Here is an 18,142-nt window from a genome sequence, read left to right as displayed (position 1 = left end):
CATAAGAAGGATCTGCCACAATATCATGAGTCTGACAAGCATCTCCAACTAGCTCATTAGGGGAAGATTGAGCATCGAGAACCGTAGGTGCAGCCTCCACATCCATATCAGGTTCTGGGACAGTAGGGTCGAAGTGTGCCTGCTGATCCATTGGTGGGGAAAACTCATGAGGGATGGGATCAACTAACACCCGATACACAACCACGTCCAAATTTTGAAACTGACACTTCATAGCCGATCTCACATAATTCTTCCACTGGTCTACACACCCAATTGGGATCATCTTCCTTAGGATGTTGAGAGAGAAACCTAGGTGAAGTACACCCTCCATTGCGATGCCATCATCATCATCAGCTCCATGGCAAATGTAGCTCTTCCCGAGCCCTTGCAACCAACTCATTAAATGAAGGTTTCTCATTGAATAACACAGGCACGCTTTGCATCTCAAATAAACTCAACATTTTTATAGCGATCTCTTTCCACGGTGCCTCCATAATATATGCTCACTAGGTTGTCCATCTAGTAGTTCAAACAAAAATTGAAATACAGTTCGTTTAGTCCAAAGTAGCTGCTATATCTAATATATACTAACCAACTACACCATAAATAACTATGTCACTAGCTATCTAACTATATTTATCTAACTATATTTATCTAACTAACTAAATCAACTAGCTATCTAATAACTATATATATGTACCTATGACACTAGCTATCTAACTATATTTATCTAACTATATCTATCTCACTGACTAAATCAACTACCTACATCATCAAATTTACTAGAAACTACCAAATAATCAAAGTAGCACTACAATTCAAGCTAACTAAGTACCTATATTGCATATTCAAAAAATTTACCTGTCCAAATCAATGCAACGATGCGATGCGGACACGGACGTCGGGACCGGAGCAGGACAGGGACGTGGAGGACGGGATAGACGACGAGGTCACAGCGCGCTGGGAGTGGGGGCCGTGTCGTGGCTAGGGACACCGGAGGGAGCGCCTATGCGCGCGGCGGACGTGATGAGCCGGGACAGACGAGGCGGCGTGGGCCAGGAGGGGCGGCGCATGGCCGGCACGGCGGGGGCCGGCCCGGGGCGGAACGGCGGGCGCGGGATGGCCGGCGCTCCGCGCGGCGAGGCGGCTCGAGTGGGCTGGGGCCGTGGGCGACCGACACGGGCACGGGGGCGGGCTGGGGCCACGGATGGTCGGGGCTACGCGCGGCATCGGGCGCGGCGGTGCGGCAGCGCTAGCAGCGCCCTGGCTCGGGAGCGGGTAGAGAGAGGAAGAGAGAAAGGAAGAGATGGCCCATACGTAAGACATGGTTTGACGCCAATAACCACGGCACCAAGCTCGGCGTTAAGATCTACGACGTCAAGCTCAACGCCAAGATCTACGGCGTCAAGGTGTCTGCCAAGTCACCGCCACGTCTGCGTCGATACCAAGACCTAGACGTCAAAATCTATAGCGCCGAGATGTGTAAGTTCGACTCCATCAACGATGGCGCCGAGCTAAGGATTCAGATTTTGAAAGCATAACTCCATGGCCATAAAAAAAAAACTTAAAAAAAGGCTAAAAAAAAATTCGGGCAGCGGTGTCCGTCGCGTCACTGCACTCGGATCGATACGCCCCCGCCCGAGACGGGTAATATACCATGGCCACCGCCACCACCACCACCACCCACGCCCTCGCCGTCGCCTCCGCTCGCGCTCGCGCTACGCTTCGCTTCCCCTGTCAGTCTCCCCGCCCCCGCTCGCTATGGCGGCCGCACTGCGGCTCCATCCCCTCGCCGCGGCCGTCGCGGCGGCGTGGATGCTAGCCGCTGGCGTGGAGGCCGGGGACCCGCCGCTCTCGCCCAAGGGGGTCAACTACGAAGGTGCGCGCGCGCTTGCCATGCCGTGGCTGGGGTTTCCTACTTTCCTCGGGGTTTAGGGTCCTTCAGTGGCAGAATGGGATTTGATTGGGTTTCTGATGCTCTTGGCGCGGTTTTGCTTGTGCCCGTGCAGTGGCGGCGCTCATGGCGGTTAAGAGCCGGCTGCGGGACGAGAGGGGGGTCATGGCCCACTGGGACATCTACTCCGTCGACCCCTGCACCTGGTTCATGGTCGCCTGCTCCCCGGACAAGTTCGTCGTCTCGCTGTGAGTGACGGTGACCTCTCCCCCATCTCTGATCCCGGCCCCTTTTTTCCCCATCGCTGGCTGTTTGCTGCGGTTCAGTCAATGACAGTGTTTTGTTTCGTTTCGTTTCGCGACGGAGCTGCTGCAGCCAGATGGCCAACAACGGCCTGTCCGGGACGCTGTCGCCGAGCATCGGGAACCTCAGCCACCTCCAGACAATGTGAGCGTTTCAGGATGACGGACCCGCCTTTCCATTTCGGTTGCTTCTTTGTTTGTTTCATTCTACTATAGTAACAACGCGTGCCTCGCGCTCACAGCACTGTAAAATAGGCATGCATTCCAGTTGAACTGGTTCAAGAATGGGATTGTCATTGACACCAGGAAAGATGAATGTGATGTTTGGTCTGTTCAGTTCGCCCGGCTCCCATTTTAGTTTAGTCCAACCGTGACAGATGTGTCGCTATCATGTCACTTTCAGACTTGCAGAGCAGTGAAGGAACATTGCAATACCACTCTTGGTTGATCATTATTTTGAATGGAAATCCTACGTAGGACCCGTGTACCACTTATAGGCTTGGATCATCAACCTTCCAAAGTCAGGACAACAACAAAGCAAAATATGATAGTTTTCAAATACAAGAGACCATGGTCCATGGACACCAAAACCACAGCCTTTCCTGATGACTCTTCTTTTGTAACTTTTTTATTGCCAAAAAGGCAGGTTTGGGTGTCCCCAGTTATTTTTGGAATCATATGGAAGCAAATGGACTATCATTGACAATGTTAATTAGGATGGCTAGAGTTTCCATCGGGGTTCTAGACCTTTTATGGCTTCTTGAACACAGATTGCCCATTTGTATACACACCTGTTGCTGTGTGTCATAGCTCCTACCTATATATGTGTTGTTTTCTGAATCCAGACCGAAATGTTTGTGCAATTGCCTGGCTTGATTTGATTTATCATAATAGATAGGTTTCGGATTTTTTGCAGAGAAATGATTTGTCTTTAAATTTTCCTTACCTAACGTTCGGTGGTTGGTTGAATTAAGTTAGCTATTTTTCCTCTTTTCATTCATGATAATTCAATTATAGCGTACCATTCTTATAACATTATTTAACCATGAATTGTTAGTTTATACTTTATAGTATATATTGTGCTACATTGGCATAGTGGATCTAAGACCTTCACAGGCTCACAGCTTCACCTCACAAATCTGTTTACCACGAAACGTCTGGCAGCACTATTTGCTTAGGTCAGTGGTTATCTCCCGAATGAGAAAGCATAAGCAGAAGTCTCTTCTTGGTTTCGCGTGATTGGCCATCCAACTTGAAAATAATGCTCCATCATTCATCTGTCTTAAAAGTTAACAACATTGGCTACTTGATGATTTCCTAACTGTAACCGCTCTTCTCAATTCTGGAATTGTATCGTATTTCCTGTGGGATTTCACTAATTATGACTACCATCCATCCTTGTGAAATGAGATAGTGCTAAACTTATTATTGGTTTGATTCAGGTCACTACAGAATAACAGAATATCAGGTGAAATTCCTCCAGAGATAGGGAAGCTGATCAATCTGAATGCTCTTGACCTTTCTAGTAACGAGTTCATTGGTGATATCCCAAGTTCATTGGGGCAATTGACTCGACTAAATTATCTGTGAGTTAATTTCAAAAACGTTTCTTAAGTTTACAACAGGTATTTTGTATTAAAACTGTTGCTTTGTCAATCTCTCAGACGCCTTGATAGGAATAACTTGTCTGGGCCGATCCCGGCAGATGTTGCTCGGCTTCCAGGTCTCACATTCCTGTATGTTTCTTTCTGATTTCCTTTCCCTTTTTCACATAAATGAGTTGTAACTATTGGCTATTTGGCTTTAAACTAACGAGGTGATATGTTTCAGTGACTTATCATTCAACAATTTAAGTGGCCCAGTTCCAAAAATCTATGCACATGATTACAGGTAACTGTTGGGGGTGTATGTATAAACTCTTATTTCTCTTACGCCATTTTTTTTAAGCATATTTTGGTCAAGCGCCTAGATTAGGGAGACTATGAACACAGAGGACACAAGGAGATGACCATGGTATCCATGATGTTAATTTATGGGGAATAATGTATGGAATAATTCGTGGGTTGTTTAATAGAAAATGTTGAAGAGAGGGAGTGAGAATAAATAAGGAAAGGAGAGAAAGGGTAATTTGCATGTGTGCCTTATATGTCAAAGTAAGATTACGAATTCTATCGGCCATGTACTTTTGAAATGGATGGAGTACTGTTTTACTCCATTTTCTCATCCAAATCTTTTGTCAGTTGCAATGAATGATTATTTGCTCCCCACCTTTCTGACACTAAAGTTCTCTTATTACATTGCTTAAGTTGAGACTGAGCATGCACATTCTTTTCTGATAGTTTTGACATTTCACCCAAGATGACTGTTTACTTTGTTTCTCAGTCTTGCAGGAAATCGGTTCCTTTGCAATTCCTCAATTATACATGGTTGTTCGGATCTGACAGCAATGACTAATGGTAGTTGCTTTCCGAGATGGCATATCTTTTACATATCTATTCTTTAGAAGCTGGAACTTAACTGTACATTAATGGCAGGGACAATGTCGAGACAGGTCCAAAAGGCCAAGAACCATCATCACTTAGCTCTGGCAATTTCTTTAAGTGTCACGTGTTCCACAATATTAGTTTTGTTGTTCGTGTATTGGCTAAGTTATTGCAGATGGCGCTTGCCTTTTGCTTCTGCTGGTAATTATCCAAGCCTATGAAGTATGCTCTCTTTACAGGTTAAACATAAATGATTTGACATTTTTGTTTGTTTGTAGATCAAGATCTAGAATTTGAATTGGGTCATGTGAAGCATTTCTCATTTCATGACCTGCAAAGTGCAACGGACAATTTTAATTCGAAGAATATATTAGGTCAAGGAGGTTTTGGCATTGTGTATAAAGGTTGTTTGAGAAATGGAACTTTAGTGGCAGTGAAGAGATTAAAAGATCCTGATGTTACCGGTGAAGTTCAATTTCAAACAGAAGTTGAGTTGATTGGCCTTGCTGTCCACAGGAATCTCTTGCGTTTGTATGGATTTTGCATGACCTCGAAAGAACGGCTACTTGTATATCCATATATGCCCAATGGCAGTGTTGCTGACCGCTTGAGAGGTAACTCAATTGTCTACAACATTTCAATGTTATTTAAGTCTATAATTGGCATTCTGTGCAAGTCCTTCGCATTCCTTGTAAATATTTTTGTTTCATATGTGTTTCGGTTGGTTCTTTGCCACGGTCATATCATCTACTCCCTCTGTTCCAAACTGTAAGATGTTTTGAGTTTTCTAAATACATTGCTTTTATTATGTATTTGGACAGTGTACTCCCTCTGTCCCCAAATAAATCAATTCCTAGAATCCGTGCCAGTCAAACGTTTTTAAGTTTGACTAACTTTATAGAAAAGAGTAACATCTATGACATAAAATGCGCATATTATGAAAATATATTCGATGGTACATCTAATGATACTAGTTTGATATCATAAATCTTGATGTTTTTTTCTATAATTTGGGTCAAAGTTTAAAAAGTTTGACTTAAGACAACTCCAGGAATCTATTTATTCAGGACAGAGGGAGTACATAAGTGCATAGCAAAACTATGTATCTAGAAACGTCTTATAATTTGAAATAGAGTACATATGTATCCTTATCTCTTTGTAATATATGGAGTTGCAATTTTCAGATTACCGTAATGGAAAACCATCTCTTGATTGGAGTAAACGCATGCGGATTGCTCTTGGCGCTGCCAGGGGATTACTCTACCTTCATGAACAATGCAATCCTAAGATCATTCACAGGGATGTCAAAGCCGCAAACATATTGCTTGATGAAAGTTTTGAAGCAATTGTTGGGGATTTTGGATTGGCGAAACTTCTTGACCGTCAGGAATCACATGTTACTACTGCAGTTCGAGGCACTATTGGGCATATTGCTCCTGAGTATCTCTCAACGGGACAGTCCTCAGAAAAGACTGATGTTTATGGGTTTGGTATTCTCCTGCTGGAACTGATTACTGGTCCTAAAACCTTGAGCAATGGACATGGCCAGTCTCAGAAAGGCATGATTCTAGATTGGGTAAACCTCTGCACTTATTATACATACTATTTACTGTATTTCAACCCCACGCTGCAGAGATTTGACAGCTATGTTCCTCTTCAGGTTAGGGAGCTAAAGGAGGAAAAGAAACTGGATAAGCTGGTCGACAGGGATCTCAGAGATTCATTTGATATTCTCGAGCTGGAATGTTCAGTTGATGTGATCATCCAATGTACACAGACGAACCCTATACTGCAGCCTAAGATGTCTGAAGTTCTGCACGCTCTCGAAGCTAACGTCACGCTGGCGGAAAACAGCGTCGAGTTGAATAGGGAACCTCTTCCTTATGGCATGCCTTACAGTTTCTCTATAAGACATGAGGATCCACATTATTCGTCGTCCTTCATAATAGAGCCAATTGAGCTATCTGGTCCCAGATGACAGCTGCTGTCGGTCTGGTTGGGGCGAAAAGAAACAGAAAAACGATAAATTGTACAAAACATGTATATCCTGGATGTAGTTATACTTGAAAAGAGTTTGTTGGTGTTGAAGCACCTTACAGATCATTTTGAACATGGAGTTGGGGTGATCATGATGGTTATTTTGGCCCCGTTCGCGTGCCCTTAAACCCGACTTGATCCTTATTTTTTTCATCTGGAAATGTGTTTTCCTCTCACAAATTTCTCTAGATTTCTCCAAATTTCCTCCAAACGAACGGGGTCTTTGTCGCATGATCCATCAAGTTCAAAGCTATACTTTTACCCCCCGAGCTTTGTTTTTACATTGCAATATGCCACCCATAAGCCGGTCATCGTGCCGTGATATGTTCGATATATTCATGGAGGTGGTTTAATTTCTCCAACAAACACTTTCACTATGACAAGTATTAACAATTTTAGCTACGTTGAGATCTACAGAGTTTTCATTCCACAATTTGAGAATATTTCCACCAGAAAATTACTGGAAGAATGGTACACTATATAAATACGTTAGTTCTAAGGGCTTGATTAGTTGGGCTCCAAAATCTGCTCAGCCAAAACTAGGGCAGTCTCAATACTAAATTTCTTTCCTAGGTTTTGGCAACCAGAATTTAGCATGCCCTGGGTTTTAGCTTGCCCTAGCTTTGGCAGGGCAAATTTTGGAGCCTAACCAATCAGGCCCTAAGTTCTCATTGCCAGTTGCAGTAACTTGACCTCATGTTTTTTTTATCCAAACTTGACCTCAGTTTACAGTGCTGTCGTCTTGAGGCAAAGCTCTCCCTTTTTTTTTCCTGAGGGGAAGAAAAGCAGTATAGGAGGCCGTGACCGTGAGAGACGGAGTCTGCTTGCGACATGCACCGTCTGTTCGTCAGCCCGTGACCGTGAGAGACAGAGAGCGCACTTGCAACCCCTACGGCCCTTTTACAGTACAGCCCATGAGGCTCGCAACCTGGGCCGGCAAAGGACTCCGGACGTGTCAGCCGCGAACGGGAAATCAGCATTGGGCCCAAACAAGCAGCGCTTTCGCGCGCCGCGCACCGTGCGCACGGGGGAGCGCCAGGCCGCGTGGAGAGTAGAGGCGGTGCAGCTGTTAGTCCCACATCGCCTGCTGAGCCACAGAGGGGCGCGAGGCGCTCTACAAAAGAAGGCGAGGGTGCCCGGCTTCAACTCATACCTTTCTCGGCCTTTTGGCTAAGATCAAGTGTAGTATCTGTTCTTATCAGTTTAATATCTGATACGTGGGCCATGTGCTCACTTCGATATTAAATTTATTTTTTATGGGGGCGAGGTCGCAACAGTAGCTTGCTACTGGGCCTCACGAGCGTCGCTTGGGCGTTGCCCTACTGCCCAAGCCCGGCGCACCCCAGCCAAAGCTAACTTAAAATTTGAATTAAATTAAATTTAATTTTTATTTGTTTTAGACAGCTAAATTTAAATTTATAATGGTAAGATGATTGCAGAATGGACTTTGTTCATCCATACTTTCTTAATTCAGAGGCCGAAAAACACAGATGCGCTATTAGCACAAGGCAGCACTCAAAAGTTTAAGGGATTTTCATTTACAACTCCAATCTGCAGAGTAACTGAAACGCCGGACAAAATAAATTCTTAATTTCGCACTGTATACTATGCTACAGCCTTTTGCAGATGGTGTAACAATTGTCATGACAATGCCGAAAAACAGAAAATAGAAGTTCCAGATGGTATAACAATTGTCATGACAATACCGAAAAACAGAAAATAGAAGAAGCAGGGTCTCTCAAAACTGAAGTTTTAAATTATGCTATAGCCTTTTGCAGCTGGTGTAACAATTTGTCATGACAAGATCGGGAAACAGAAAATAGAAGGAACATGATCAGCAGGTAGCTCTCAAAACTGAAGTTTAACATCTCTGAGTCTCCATGCATGTGGGACCAGCAGGATGAACTGAACTTATTTCTCCAGAACGACCATGTTATTATGTCAGGAAAGAAAGAAAAAAAAGGCACTCCTCATTTCATTGGCCAAAGGTACGTAACTCAGTTTGGTTTGGTAACCTCATGAATCGCATTTGCCAAGTAAGCAACATTTCCTGTTGTTACACCAGCCATGCTGAAATTGGCACGGGAATGAAGTTACATTCATTCTTCGGAAGGTATGAAGAATAGATCAATGAATCAACGTGATATAAAAAAAAGAATCAGGAAGTGCTATACCTTATCCTCCCATTGCGGGTCATGTAAATATGGTATTCATTTGTTAAACGGTCAACTTGTTCAGGTGTCATCCCACTGTAGCAGAACATTCCAATCTGTACAAAGACACGTACCCTTTATTCAGATACAAATCCACCACATACTAAACAAAAGAGTACTGAAACAAAAATGCAGTGGCACGGGAAAAGACATGTTGCAAGGAGATCTATACTATCCAGTAAAGGTATCAGCAAATTCAGCAACACAAGATGAGATTGGTCCTGATTAGTAGTAAACTCTATACACTAAAAATATGATTGGCGATGTACCGGCTTTTCGTTTGGAACTACAAAAGTTTGGATATAGTCCTTTACTTGTTTCCTAGAATATCGAACTCAACATTTTGATAGCTAATATGAATGAACAATTTTTGCTTCATGAAAATAGCAGTAATTGATTCCTCTTCATTCTAAAAAAATACTTATATATCATCACAATTGCCACACATTCTGCTAGATGTCACTACAAAAATCAATGATGAAAGGGGTGTATCTCAGACTATCTATGTTCAAAGCATTAAGTAAACAAGACAATAGATGCCCTTGTTTGTCATTATCTATTCCCAACTGTTAGTCCTAAGGTTGTCCAGCTCAAAGGGCCTTGTATTTTTTTCATTTACTAATCCAAACCACGCACCAAACCGAACTCCAACAACATTACGATACAAACCAGATAACCTCAGCCTTGGGATAACCAGCTTACTGGTCACTGTTGTAAACTGGAGAATATAGTGTTAGAGGATTCGGCTAGCACATGTATAGGACGTGCAGTTGTAGCTTAGTCCAGGATCAATGTATGGTGCATGGTTGTTATACCAAAATAGGTAGTTGAGATATATTAGGAATGAATTGTTCTAATCCCACAATTTGTGTAACATGCCACGGTGGGGGCTGTTCCCATCCATATAACACGAAGCCGAGGATCCCAGGAGGGTAACCTCGTTAACCCATAATTTTCACATGGTACCAGAGCCATTCTCCACGCGGTAGTCTTCATGGCGTTCCCATCTTCTTCCTCCGCCGCGCCTACTGCCTTCTTCCCCATCACTTTTCTTCCCACCAATGAAAAGCTCACCAGGGGAAATTTTCCCTCCTGGAAAGCACAAGTAGTATCGGCGTTGCGGGGTTCTCAACTTGCTGGTTTCATCCAGTCGGGTGTGCAGCCGCCATCTCCGTTCCTGGCTCCGGAGAAAGGCAAGGAGGATTCGAAGGAGCCACCAAAGCCCAATCCTGATTATGAGGCTTGGGTGGCAAAAGATCAGATGGTCCTGAACTATCTGCTCTCCAATATGTCCAAGGAAATTCTTGGGCAGGTAAACAATGAGGTCACGGCGGCGGGCGCATGGACAGCCATTGAGAAGCTGTTCTCTTCGCAGTCACGTGCACGTGTGATCTCCACCAGGATGGCGCTCGCCACGGCCACAAAAGGTACTTTGTCAATTGCTGAATATTACGGCAAGATGAAAAACCTAGCAGATGAGATGGCATCTGGTGGCCGGAAACTTGAGGATGAGGAGCTAGTCTCTTACATTCTCACGGGTCTCGACGCCGACTATGACCCTGTTGTCTCCGCCGTCACCGCACGTGTGGAGCCGATCACCGCCGCCGAGTTGTATACTCAACTCATCAGCCACGAGCAACGCATGGAGATTCGTGGTGGCGGGGCTGGATACCAGTCCTCCGCCAACCTGGCGTCCAGAGGAGGGCGCAGTGGTGGCGGCTACCGTGGTGGTGGTCGCAGCAGCGGCGGCGGCCGTAGCAGTACAAGCCGCGGAAAAGGACGTGGTGGTGGCAACCGTGTCCCCTTCCAGCCGGGGGTGTTTTGTCAGGTGTGCACCAAGGAGGGACACACCGCCTTCAACTGCTTCAAGAGGTTCAACGCCTCGTACACACCTCCACAGAAGTCAGCCTCGTCTGCAACGATGTCTTATGGAGTGGACACTAACTGGTATATGGATACTGGTGCAACCGACCACATCACCAGTGAGTTAGATAAACTCACTGTTCGTGACAAATACCATGGTGGTGAGCAAGTGCACACCGCCAGTGGCTCAGGTATGGAGATCAGTCATATTGGTCATGGCAATTTGCGCTCCCCAACTTCTAATCTCCATCTTAAAAATATTCTTCATGTTCCTGCTGCTAGCAAAAATTTATTATCTGTCAATCGTATTACTCGTGATAATGGAGTTTTCCTTGAATTTCATCCAAATTGTTTTCTTGTCAAGGAACAGTTGACGAGGAGAATTCTCCTCGAAGGCAGATGTGAGAACGGCCTTTATCCAGTTAGGTCGCCAAATAAAGAAGTGCTTGGAGTCATCAAGCCAACCACGTCGCTGTGGCATCACCGCCTAGGACATCCTGCCTCTGCCATAGTCCAGCAAGTCATACAACGCCACCAGCTTCCAGTCACAAAAGATTCCAATAAAGCTAGTGTTTGCGATGCCTGCCAGCAGGGTAAAAGTCATCAACTACCATACCCAAGATCCATTACCACTTCAGCTAGCTCCTTTGATCTTGTGTTTTCTGATGTATGGGGCCCTGCTCCAACCTCTGTTGGTCGCAACAACTATTATGTTTCCTTTATTGATGATCACAGTAAATTTGTCTGGATTTATTTATTAAGAAAAAAATCTGAAGTTTTCCAGTGCTTCAGTGATTTCCAAAACTTGGTAGAGCGCCAATTCAACAAGAAAATCCGTGCTATCCAAACCGACTGGGGAGGAGAATATCAAGCCCTAAGTTCTTTCTTCAAACGTGTAGGGATCGTACATCGAGTTTCTTGCCCTCATGCTCATCAACAAAATGGTTCTGCCGAACGGAAACATAGACACATAGTTGAGGTTGGTTTGACCCTTCTAGCGCATGCATCCTTGCCATTGAAGTTTTGGGATGAAGCGTTCTTAACTGCTGTTTTCTTAATAAATCGACTTCCCTCTAAAGTGATCAATAATGACACTCCCTTTTATCGTTTATTTGGTCAACAACCAGAGTACACCTCCCTCCGCACTTTTGGGTGCGCATGCTGGCCACATCTTCGACCGTACAATACAAAAAAATTAGAATTTCGTTCTAAGCAATGTGTTTTCTTGGGCTATAGTATTCAGCATAAGGGATTCAAGTGTCTTGATCCAAAGGAAGGTCGTATCTATGTTTCTAGAGATGTCGTCTTTGATGAACACATTTTTCCTTTTGCATCACTCCACCCCAATGCAGGCGCTCGGTTGCGGGCAGAAATCGCTCTTCTTCCTGATATCTTGACAAATCCATCCAACGTTGGGGATGCACATTTGTCTGACCATGGATTGTTCTCTCCATTACCTACTGATATGCCTTCTGGAGATTCATTTGATGCAGGACAAAAATCAGGTGTCAATCCAAACTTATCCGGTGTAATACCAGAGAACAGGGGGCATCATTTCATGGGTCCCCTCACCGGAGGTAGCTGCAATTCCGGAGGAGAATTGGGTGACGTGACGGGAGTTCCTGGCGGTGACGAATAAGCTGTGGGATCAGTGCCCCGCCTCCAGCCGCACGATGCAGCGGCATTGTCTCCAGTCGACGCTGGATCGTCTACATCGGCGCATGCAGGGACTGAGTCATCCAGCCTATTGCCACAATCAGACCCCGTGGTAGGGGCCCAGGCGGCGCCCGAACTTTCTTCTCCTGTGGCCAGTCCTACACCACCTGCACCAGAACATCAACAGCAGCCTCAGCGAGCAGTAACCCGTTTGCAGCACGGGATCAGCAAACCGAAGGTTTACACCGATGGCACTGTACGGTGGTGTCAGCTGGCTAGCACTTCTTCTGAGGAGCCTGCTACAGTTCATGAGGCACTTGCAGATCCACGGTGGGTGACCGCTATGAACGCGGAACATCAAGCTCTTATGAAAAATAAGACATGGCGACTTATGCCACCTCCAAAAGGGAAGAACATCAGTGGGTGCAAATGGGTCTACAAAATCAAGAGGAGAGCAGATGGGTCTGTTGATCGCTACAAAGCCCGCTTGGTTGCAAAAGGCTACAAACAGCGATATGGAATTGATTATGAGGACACATTTAGTCCTGTGGTGAAGGCTGCCACCATACGTATTATTTTGTCTGTGGCTATGTCCAGGGGATGGTCATTGCGCCAGCTCGATGTGCAAAATGCTTTCCTCCATGGTGTTCTTGAAGAAGAGGTCTATATGCATCAACCTCCTGGGTATGTTGATCCAAGACATCCTGGATATGTGTGCAAGCTTGATAAAGCACTGTATGGTCTGAAACAGGCACCTCGTGCCTGGTATGCTCGGCTGTGTGGTAAGCTTCAATGACTTGGTTTTGTGCCCTCCAAAGCTGATACATCTCTATTCTACTATAGCAAAGGTGATCACACTTTGTTTGTTCTGGTTTATGTTGATGACATTATTGTGGCTAGCTCTTCACAACAGGCAACAGATGCATTTTTAGCCGACTTGCAGGGAGACTTTGCACTCAAGGATCTCGGTGACCTTCATTTCTTCTTGGGCATCGAAGTCAAGAGGGGATATGGTGGATTGACTCTCACCCAAGAGAGGTACGCTATGGACATTTTAAAAAGGTCGGGCATGCAATCCTGTAAGTCGGTTGATACACCCTTGTCTCCTTCTGAGAAGTTGAGCATTGAGAGTGGTGACAAGCTAGGACCTGATGATTCCACCAAATACCGTAGCATGGTAGGGGCCCTTCAGTACTTAACCTTGACACGGCCTGATATAGCTTTCGCTGTGAATAAAGTATGTCAGTTCTTACATGCTCCCACTACTGTGCATTGGAGCGCCGTGAAGAGGATCCTGAGGTATGTAAGTGGAACTATAAACCTTGGCCTACATATCCGAAGATCAAAGTCTATGCTTGTCAGTGCCTTCTCAGATGCAGACTGGGCTGGATGTATTGATGACCGGAGGTCGACAGGTGGTTTTGCAGTATTTCTTGGTGATAATTTGATCTCTTGGACAGCCAGGAAGCAACCAACTGTCTCTCGATCCAGCACTGAGGCAGAGTATAAGGCTTTGGCAAATGCTACTGCTGAGATGCTCTGGGTTCAAAAATTGCTCACCGAACTCGGAGTTTCACATCCACCCAAAGCACTGTTATGGTGTGATAATTTAGGTGCAACATATCTGTCTGCTAATCCTATTTTTCATGCCAGAACTAAACATATTGAAATTGATTTTCACTTTGTGCGGGAGCGGGTAGCCCAGAAGCTACTGGACATTCGGTTCATACACACCGGTGATCAAGTAGCAGATGGATTTACCAAAGCACTACCAACTGTCAAGCTTCGACAATTCAGAGACAATCTCAACCTTACAAGTGGCTGAGATTGAGGAGGAGTGTTAGAGGATTCGGCTAGCACATGTATAGGACGTGCAGTTGTAGCTTAGTCCAGGATCAATGTATGGTGCATGGTTGTTATACCAAAATAGGTAGTTGAGATATATTAGGAATGAATTGTTCTAATCCCACAATTTGTGTAACATGCCACGGTGGGGGCTGTTCCCATCCATATAACACGAAGCCGAGGATCCCAGGAGGGTAACCTCGTTAACCCATAATTTTCACATATACATGTTAATCTAAATATCAATAACTATATTCAGATTTCAGAAACATGGAAGTGATATTTCTCATAGTTGTATTACCTGATTAGTGATATGATCCCATGACAAAGGTGAACCTAGCTTTTCAAGATTTTCTTTAAGTGCCTTCCGCATGCCAATGATACGATCAGCCATACCCTGAAACAATCAATAGGGTGTTGATAAAATTCTTCTGTATTCATTAACAATAGATTTAACCATCTAGCCATTTAAGAACATTAAGTACTAGTGTAGGATTCACAATTTACCTTGACTTCTTTTAACCATAAACTCTTCAATTCTGGATCATTGAGGATTATAGAAACAACCAGTGCACCATGAACAGGTGGGTTGCTGTACATTGGTCTCGCGATCTGTTGCAGTTGGCTCTTGACAGCAACTGCTTGCATCTCATCCTCACACAGAATACTGAAATATTGGTAACAAGCACACATTATAGTGATTAGTGTACTACCATTATCTCAAAACTAAAAGTAATCACACTATAGTCACTATTTGACCAAAAGTTTAAACAACGGAGCACCTATTATATTTAATATCATCCACTTAGCTACAGAGAGAATGCAATAAGGTGCACTCAAATTGAAAAAAAAACAAGTCTTTCATTAAGTCTAGTCTGCCCCCCTTCCCCCTTTGTTTAGAATGCTCTATATCGTAAGAAATCCAACAACTCTTTCTCTAAGAAGCATAGAAAACCCCAATGAAGAATACTAAGAAATCCAACAGCTGTTATATTAGAAAACTAGCCACATGTCATTTAAAAAAAATCACGCATGTCGGTATACTAAGAAGTACAGCAGGTGACAACGCTATATGTAAACAATAGCTAGTCACTGGTCAACTAAATACCTCAGGCATCCTGCTCTCTGTCCATAAAGTCCCATGTTCTTTGCGTATGACTGAGCACATCCAATTTGGTGTCCATCTTCAAGGAAAATTCGGATTGCCTTGGCATCTCTCTCTGGATCACCACTGGCAAACCCTTGGTATGCCATGTCAAAGAATGGAAAATGTTTCTTCACCTATAGAGGAACAAGAGTGAAATTTGATAGGTGTGGCTTGTAGGAGTTCACAGGAAATGCTGTAACTTTTCTGTTCCCCAGTTCAGTTCCCCTTACCTTGAACTGATGGGATATTTCTCTCCATTGTTCCTCTGTAGGATCTACACCAGTAGGATTATGAGCACATGCATGAAACAAAAAGAATGAACCATCTGGAGCATTCTGCAGATGACAAAAAAAAAACATAAACAAAAGGAATTTCAGACAAATTCTCAGCACTCAGCAGAACAGAACAGATTCACTACAACAACAACAAAGCCTTTCAGAACAGATTCACTGAGCAGAAAATAGTCTCTCAGGGTTCCATCTCCAAATTTCAACTAACTGGGTATTTGTATTGTACCAAGAGAACTATAAATGTACACAATAACTCTCAATTAGAGAGTACAAATTGCTACCAAAGTAACAAGCGAAGCTAAATTTGTAGCTGGTCGGACACGAGATTTAAGAATGAATCCATAAAAAGCTTAATACATACGGGAAGCAGCAAGAATGGAAGAACAAAAAGAAACAATATTGAACGTGTTAAAATGTTAAAGAAATGAACCACCTTGATGTCATTCATCAATCCTGAAAAATCAAGCCCTCTTGACTCTGGATGGTAGTATGTAAATGTCTTCTGTGGCACTTGAGCATCCCTCCAAATATTGTGATGGCTGGAGAAGTCCCCACATTATAAGCCAATATAAGGGTGTAAATAAATAATACTGACAATGAAAGGTCAATGTTAACTCTGTAATGAATCCTCGATGGCTACCATAGCCCGTAGGTACATAGCAGGTAACAATAAGTTGTGATTAACTCTCTCCTGAACGAATAGCAATGGAGTACAGTGCACACTCATCTCCATACCTCTACTTCACTCCCTTTTAATTTTTTCCTGAGAAGTAAACAAAATAACATTTGGTGTCACAGCAAGGTGTCAACTCACTTGGACCACGTTGGTGTTGGTATGTAGATCTGCGAATCTGGCAAAAAGCGCTTCTGGAAATCAGCAAAGAGCCGGCAGGCACCAGTGCCTGAAAGCGCCTGCACCGCTGCTATCCTCTTATCTTTGATAAAGCCAGAATCCTCTCCGTACGCCAGCTTCAGTGACTCTTCAATCATCTTGATACTGCCTCCCATCGGAAGGTACTCCCTGAATTGCAAATTTAGCGAATATAATGGTCAGAACCCACGGCATCCTTACATTAAACCTGAAGACTGCTTAGCATTAACATGCCTAGGATGAGCAAAAATCAATTTCACGGTCAGGGGGGAAGCGGCAGTGCAAAAATCTAATACTAATAGGTAAGCTGAAGCCAAGCTACGCCGTGGATCGGGCAACACCCAGCATCATTCCAAAGATGTCATTTTCGCCGGATCGCATGGAAATGGGGAGAAGAAAGGGGGGACCGGTCGCAAAGGAGGAGGGGAGATGTCTCACATGTTGAGGTTGCCCGCGATCCGGCGCTCGGCCTCGCGCACGCAGCTGAGCACGACGGGCTGGCCGTTGTCGTCCCTGTAGGCGCCCTGCGGCGAAAGCACCCGTCCCGTTCATCAGGATTCAGGAACGGAGGACAAAGCTAGAAAGCAAGATTCCGCACGATAGCGATCGACCACGGGGGGAGAAGAGAAGAGAAGATCAGAGGTTCGCGGAGCGGAGCAGATTACGTACGACGCCGACGTTGACTTTGTCGGGCGAGGGGTCGGCGAGGAAAGCCTCGGTGACGCCGAGGATGGGGTCCTTGGGCGCCGGCTCGACGTGGCCGAAGAGCGACGACGCCATCGCCCTCGCCGCCAGCAGCCTCGGCGGCAGCAGTGCCGGGCGCCGGGCCGCGGAGGAGGCCGCGCGGGAGAGCGTCGCCATGCCGGGACGGGACAGGCAGGGGCTACCTTCTTTTCTTGCGCGGCGGCGAGCGGCTGCGGCAGATAGGGAAACGGGCGGGGGAGGAAAGTTGGGGGGCGAAGGCAGTGGCTGTGGGCTTTTGTCACCCACTGCGCCGCTGGTTTTGCTTTGCTTTGCTTTGCTTTGCACTGCACTAGACGAGCGAGCAGTAATAAAAGTGGACCGGTCTTGGCCTGCTGCGACGGTTCGCTGCTGCGGCGGCCACTCGGCACCGCCGCTCTCGCCACTTGCCTCAAACAAACAGGCCAGGCCAGGACGCCAGGTCGCATTAGCTCGAAGCGAGAGAGCCGCCATTTTGGCCCCTGCCCGGTTGGCGGTTGCCCGCCCCAACCGCCCTCCTCGCCTCATCGGCAGCTTCAACAGGCTCCAGTGCACCTTACTACGAATCTTCTCTATAATAAAATAATATAGAAATAATAAAATAATATATGAATCCTGCGTCAAAAAGTGAGCCCATTATAGATGGTCAATGGGCCACCCGGTATGGCACGGCATGGACCCATGAAAAGCACGGCCCAATGGGGGTCGGGCCGGCATGGCACGCCGGGCCTCCCGGGCCATGCCTCTTAGGGCCACGGGCCTGGCCTTCGGCCCAAGAACGGCATTATGGGCCGTTTTTCGTGCCGTGCCGGCCCGCTAAG

At 45.4% G+C, this 18,142-nt stretch overlaps 2 protein-coding genes and 2 non-coding genes across 4 annotated transcripts; 3 read left to right on the top strand and 1 right to left on the bottom strand.

Annotated features, from left to right (window-relative positions):
* The first annotated feature begins 1,651 nt into the window (after positions 1 to 1,651).
* On the top strand, positions 1,652 to 6,822 carry LOC136463150 (probable LRR receptor-like serine/threonine-protein kinase At5g45780). The gene is made up of 11 exons (XM_066462175.1): positions 1,652 to 1,879; positions 2,010 to 2,142; positions 2,270 to 2,341; positions 3,639 to 3,782; positions 3,861 to 3,932; positions 4,027 to 4,086; positions 4,579 to 4,652; positions 4,731 to 4,880; positions 4,958 to 5,293; positions 5,864 to 6,255; positions 6,340 to 6,822. The coding sequence occupies exons 1-11, from the start codon at positions 1,762 to 1,764 to the stop codon at positions 6,655 to 6,657; spliced, it is 1,869 nt and encodes a 622-aa protein (XP_066318272.1). The 5' UTR covers positions 1,652 to 1,761; the 3' UTR covers positions 6,658 to 6,822.
* Positions 6,823 to 7,865: 1,043 nt separating this feature from the next.
* LOC136468195 (U2 spliceosomal RNA) lies at positions 7,866 to 8,062 on the top strand. The gene has a single exon (XR_010761729.1). It is a non-coding gene; the product is annotated as a U2 spliceosomal RNA (small nuclear RNA).
* Positions 8,063 to 8,452: 390 nt separating this feature from the next.
* Positions 8,453 to 17,622, bottom strand: LOC136463149 (aspartate aminotransferase, mitochondrial-like). The gene is made up of 10 exons (XM_066462174.1): positions 17,271 to 17,622; positions 17,040 to 17,125; positions 16,545 to 16,751; positions 16,164 to 16,269; positions 15,671 to 15,775; positions 15,402 to 15,574; positions 14,801 to 14,960; positions 14,595 to 14,690; positions 8,891 to 8,985; positions 8,453 to 8,786 (listed from the first exon to the last, which is right to left on the bottom strand). Exons 1-10 carry the CDS (start codon positions 17,460 to 17,462, stop codon positions 8,714 to 8,716), a joined length of 1,293 nt encoding a protein of 430 aa, XP_066318271.1. The 5' UTR covers positions 17,463 to 17,622; the 3' UTR covers positions 8,453 to 8,713.
* Positions 10,428 to 10,566, top strand: LOC136468276 (small nucleolar RNA Z247). The gene has a single exon (XR_010761792.1). It is a non-coding gene; the product is annotated as a small nucleolar RNA Z247 (small nucleolar RNA).
* Positions 17,623 to 18,142: the final 520 nt, after the last annotated feature.

This window comes from Miscanthus floridulus, chromosome 7, assembly GCF_019320115.1.
Source record: "Miscanthus floridulus cultivar M001 chromosome 7, ASM1932011v1, whole genome shotgun sequence".
Lineage (NCBI taxonomy): Eukaryota > Viridiplantae > Streptophyta > Magnoliopsida > Poales > Poaceae > Miscanthus > Miscanthus floridulus.
Note: the sequence above shows the minus strand (reverse complement) of the source record. Positions and strands in the feature narration are given on the sequence as shown.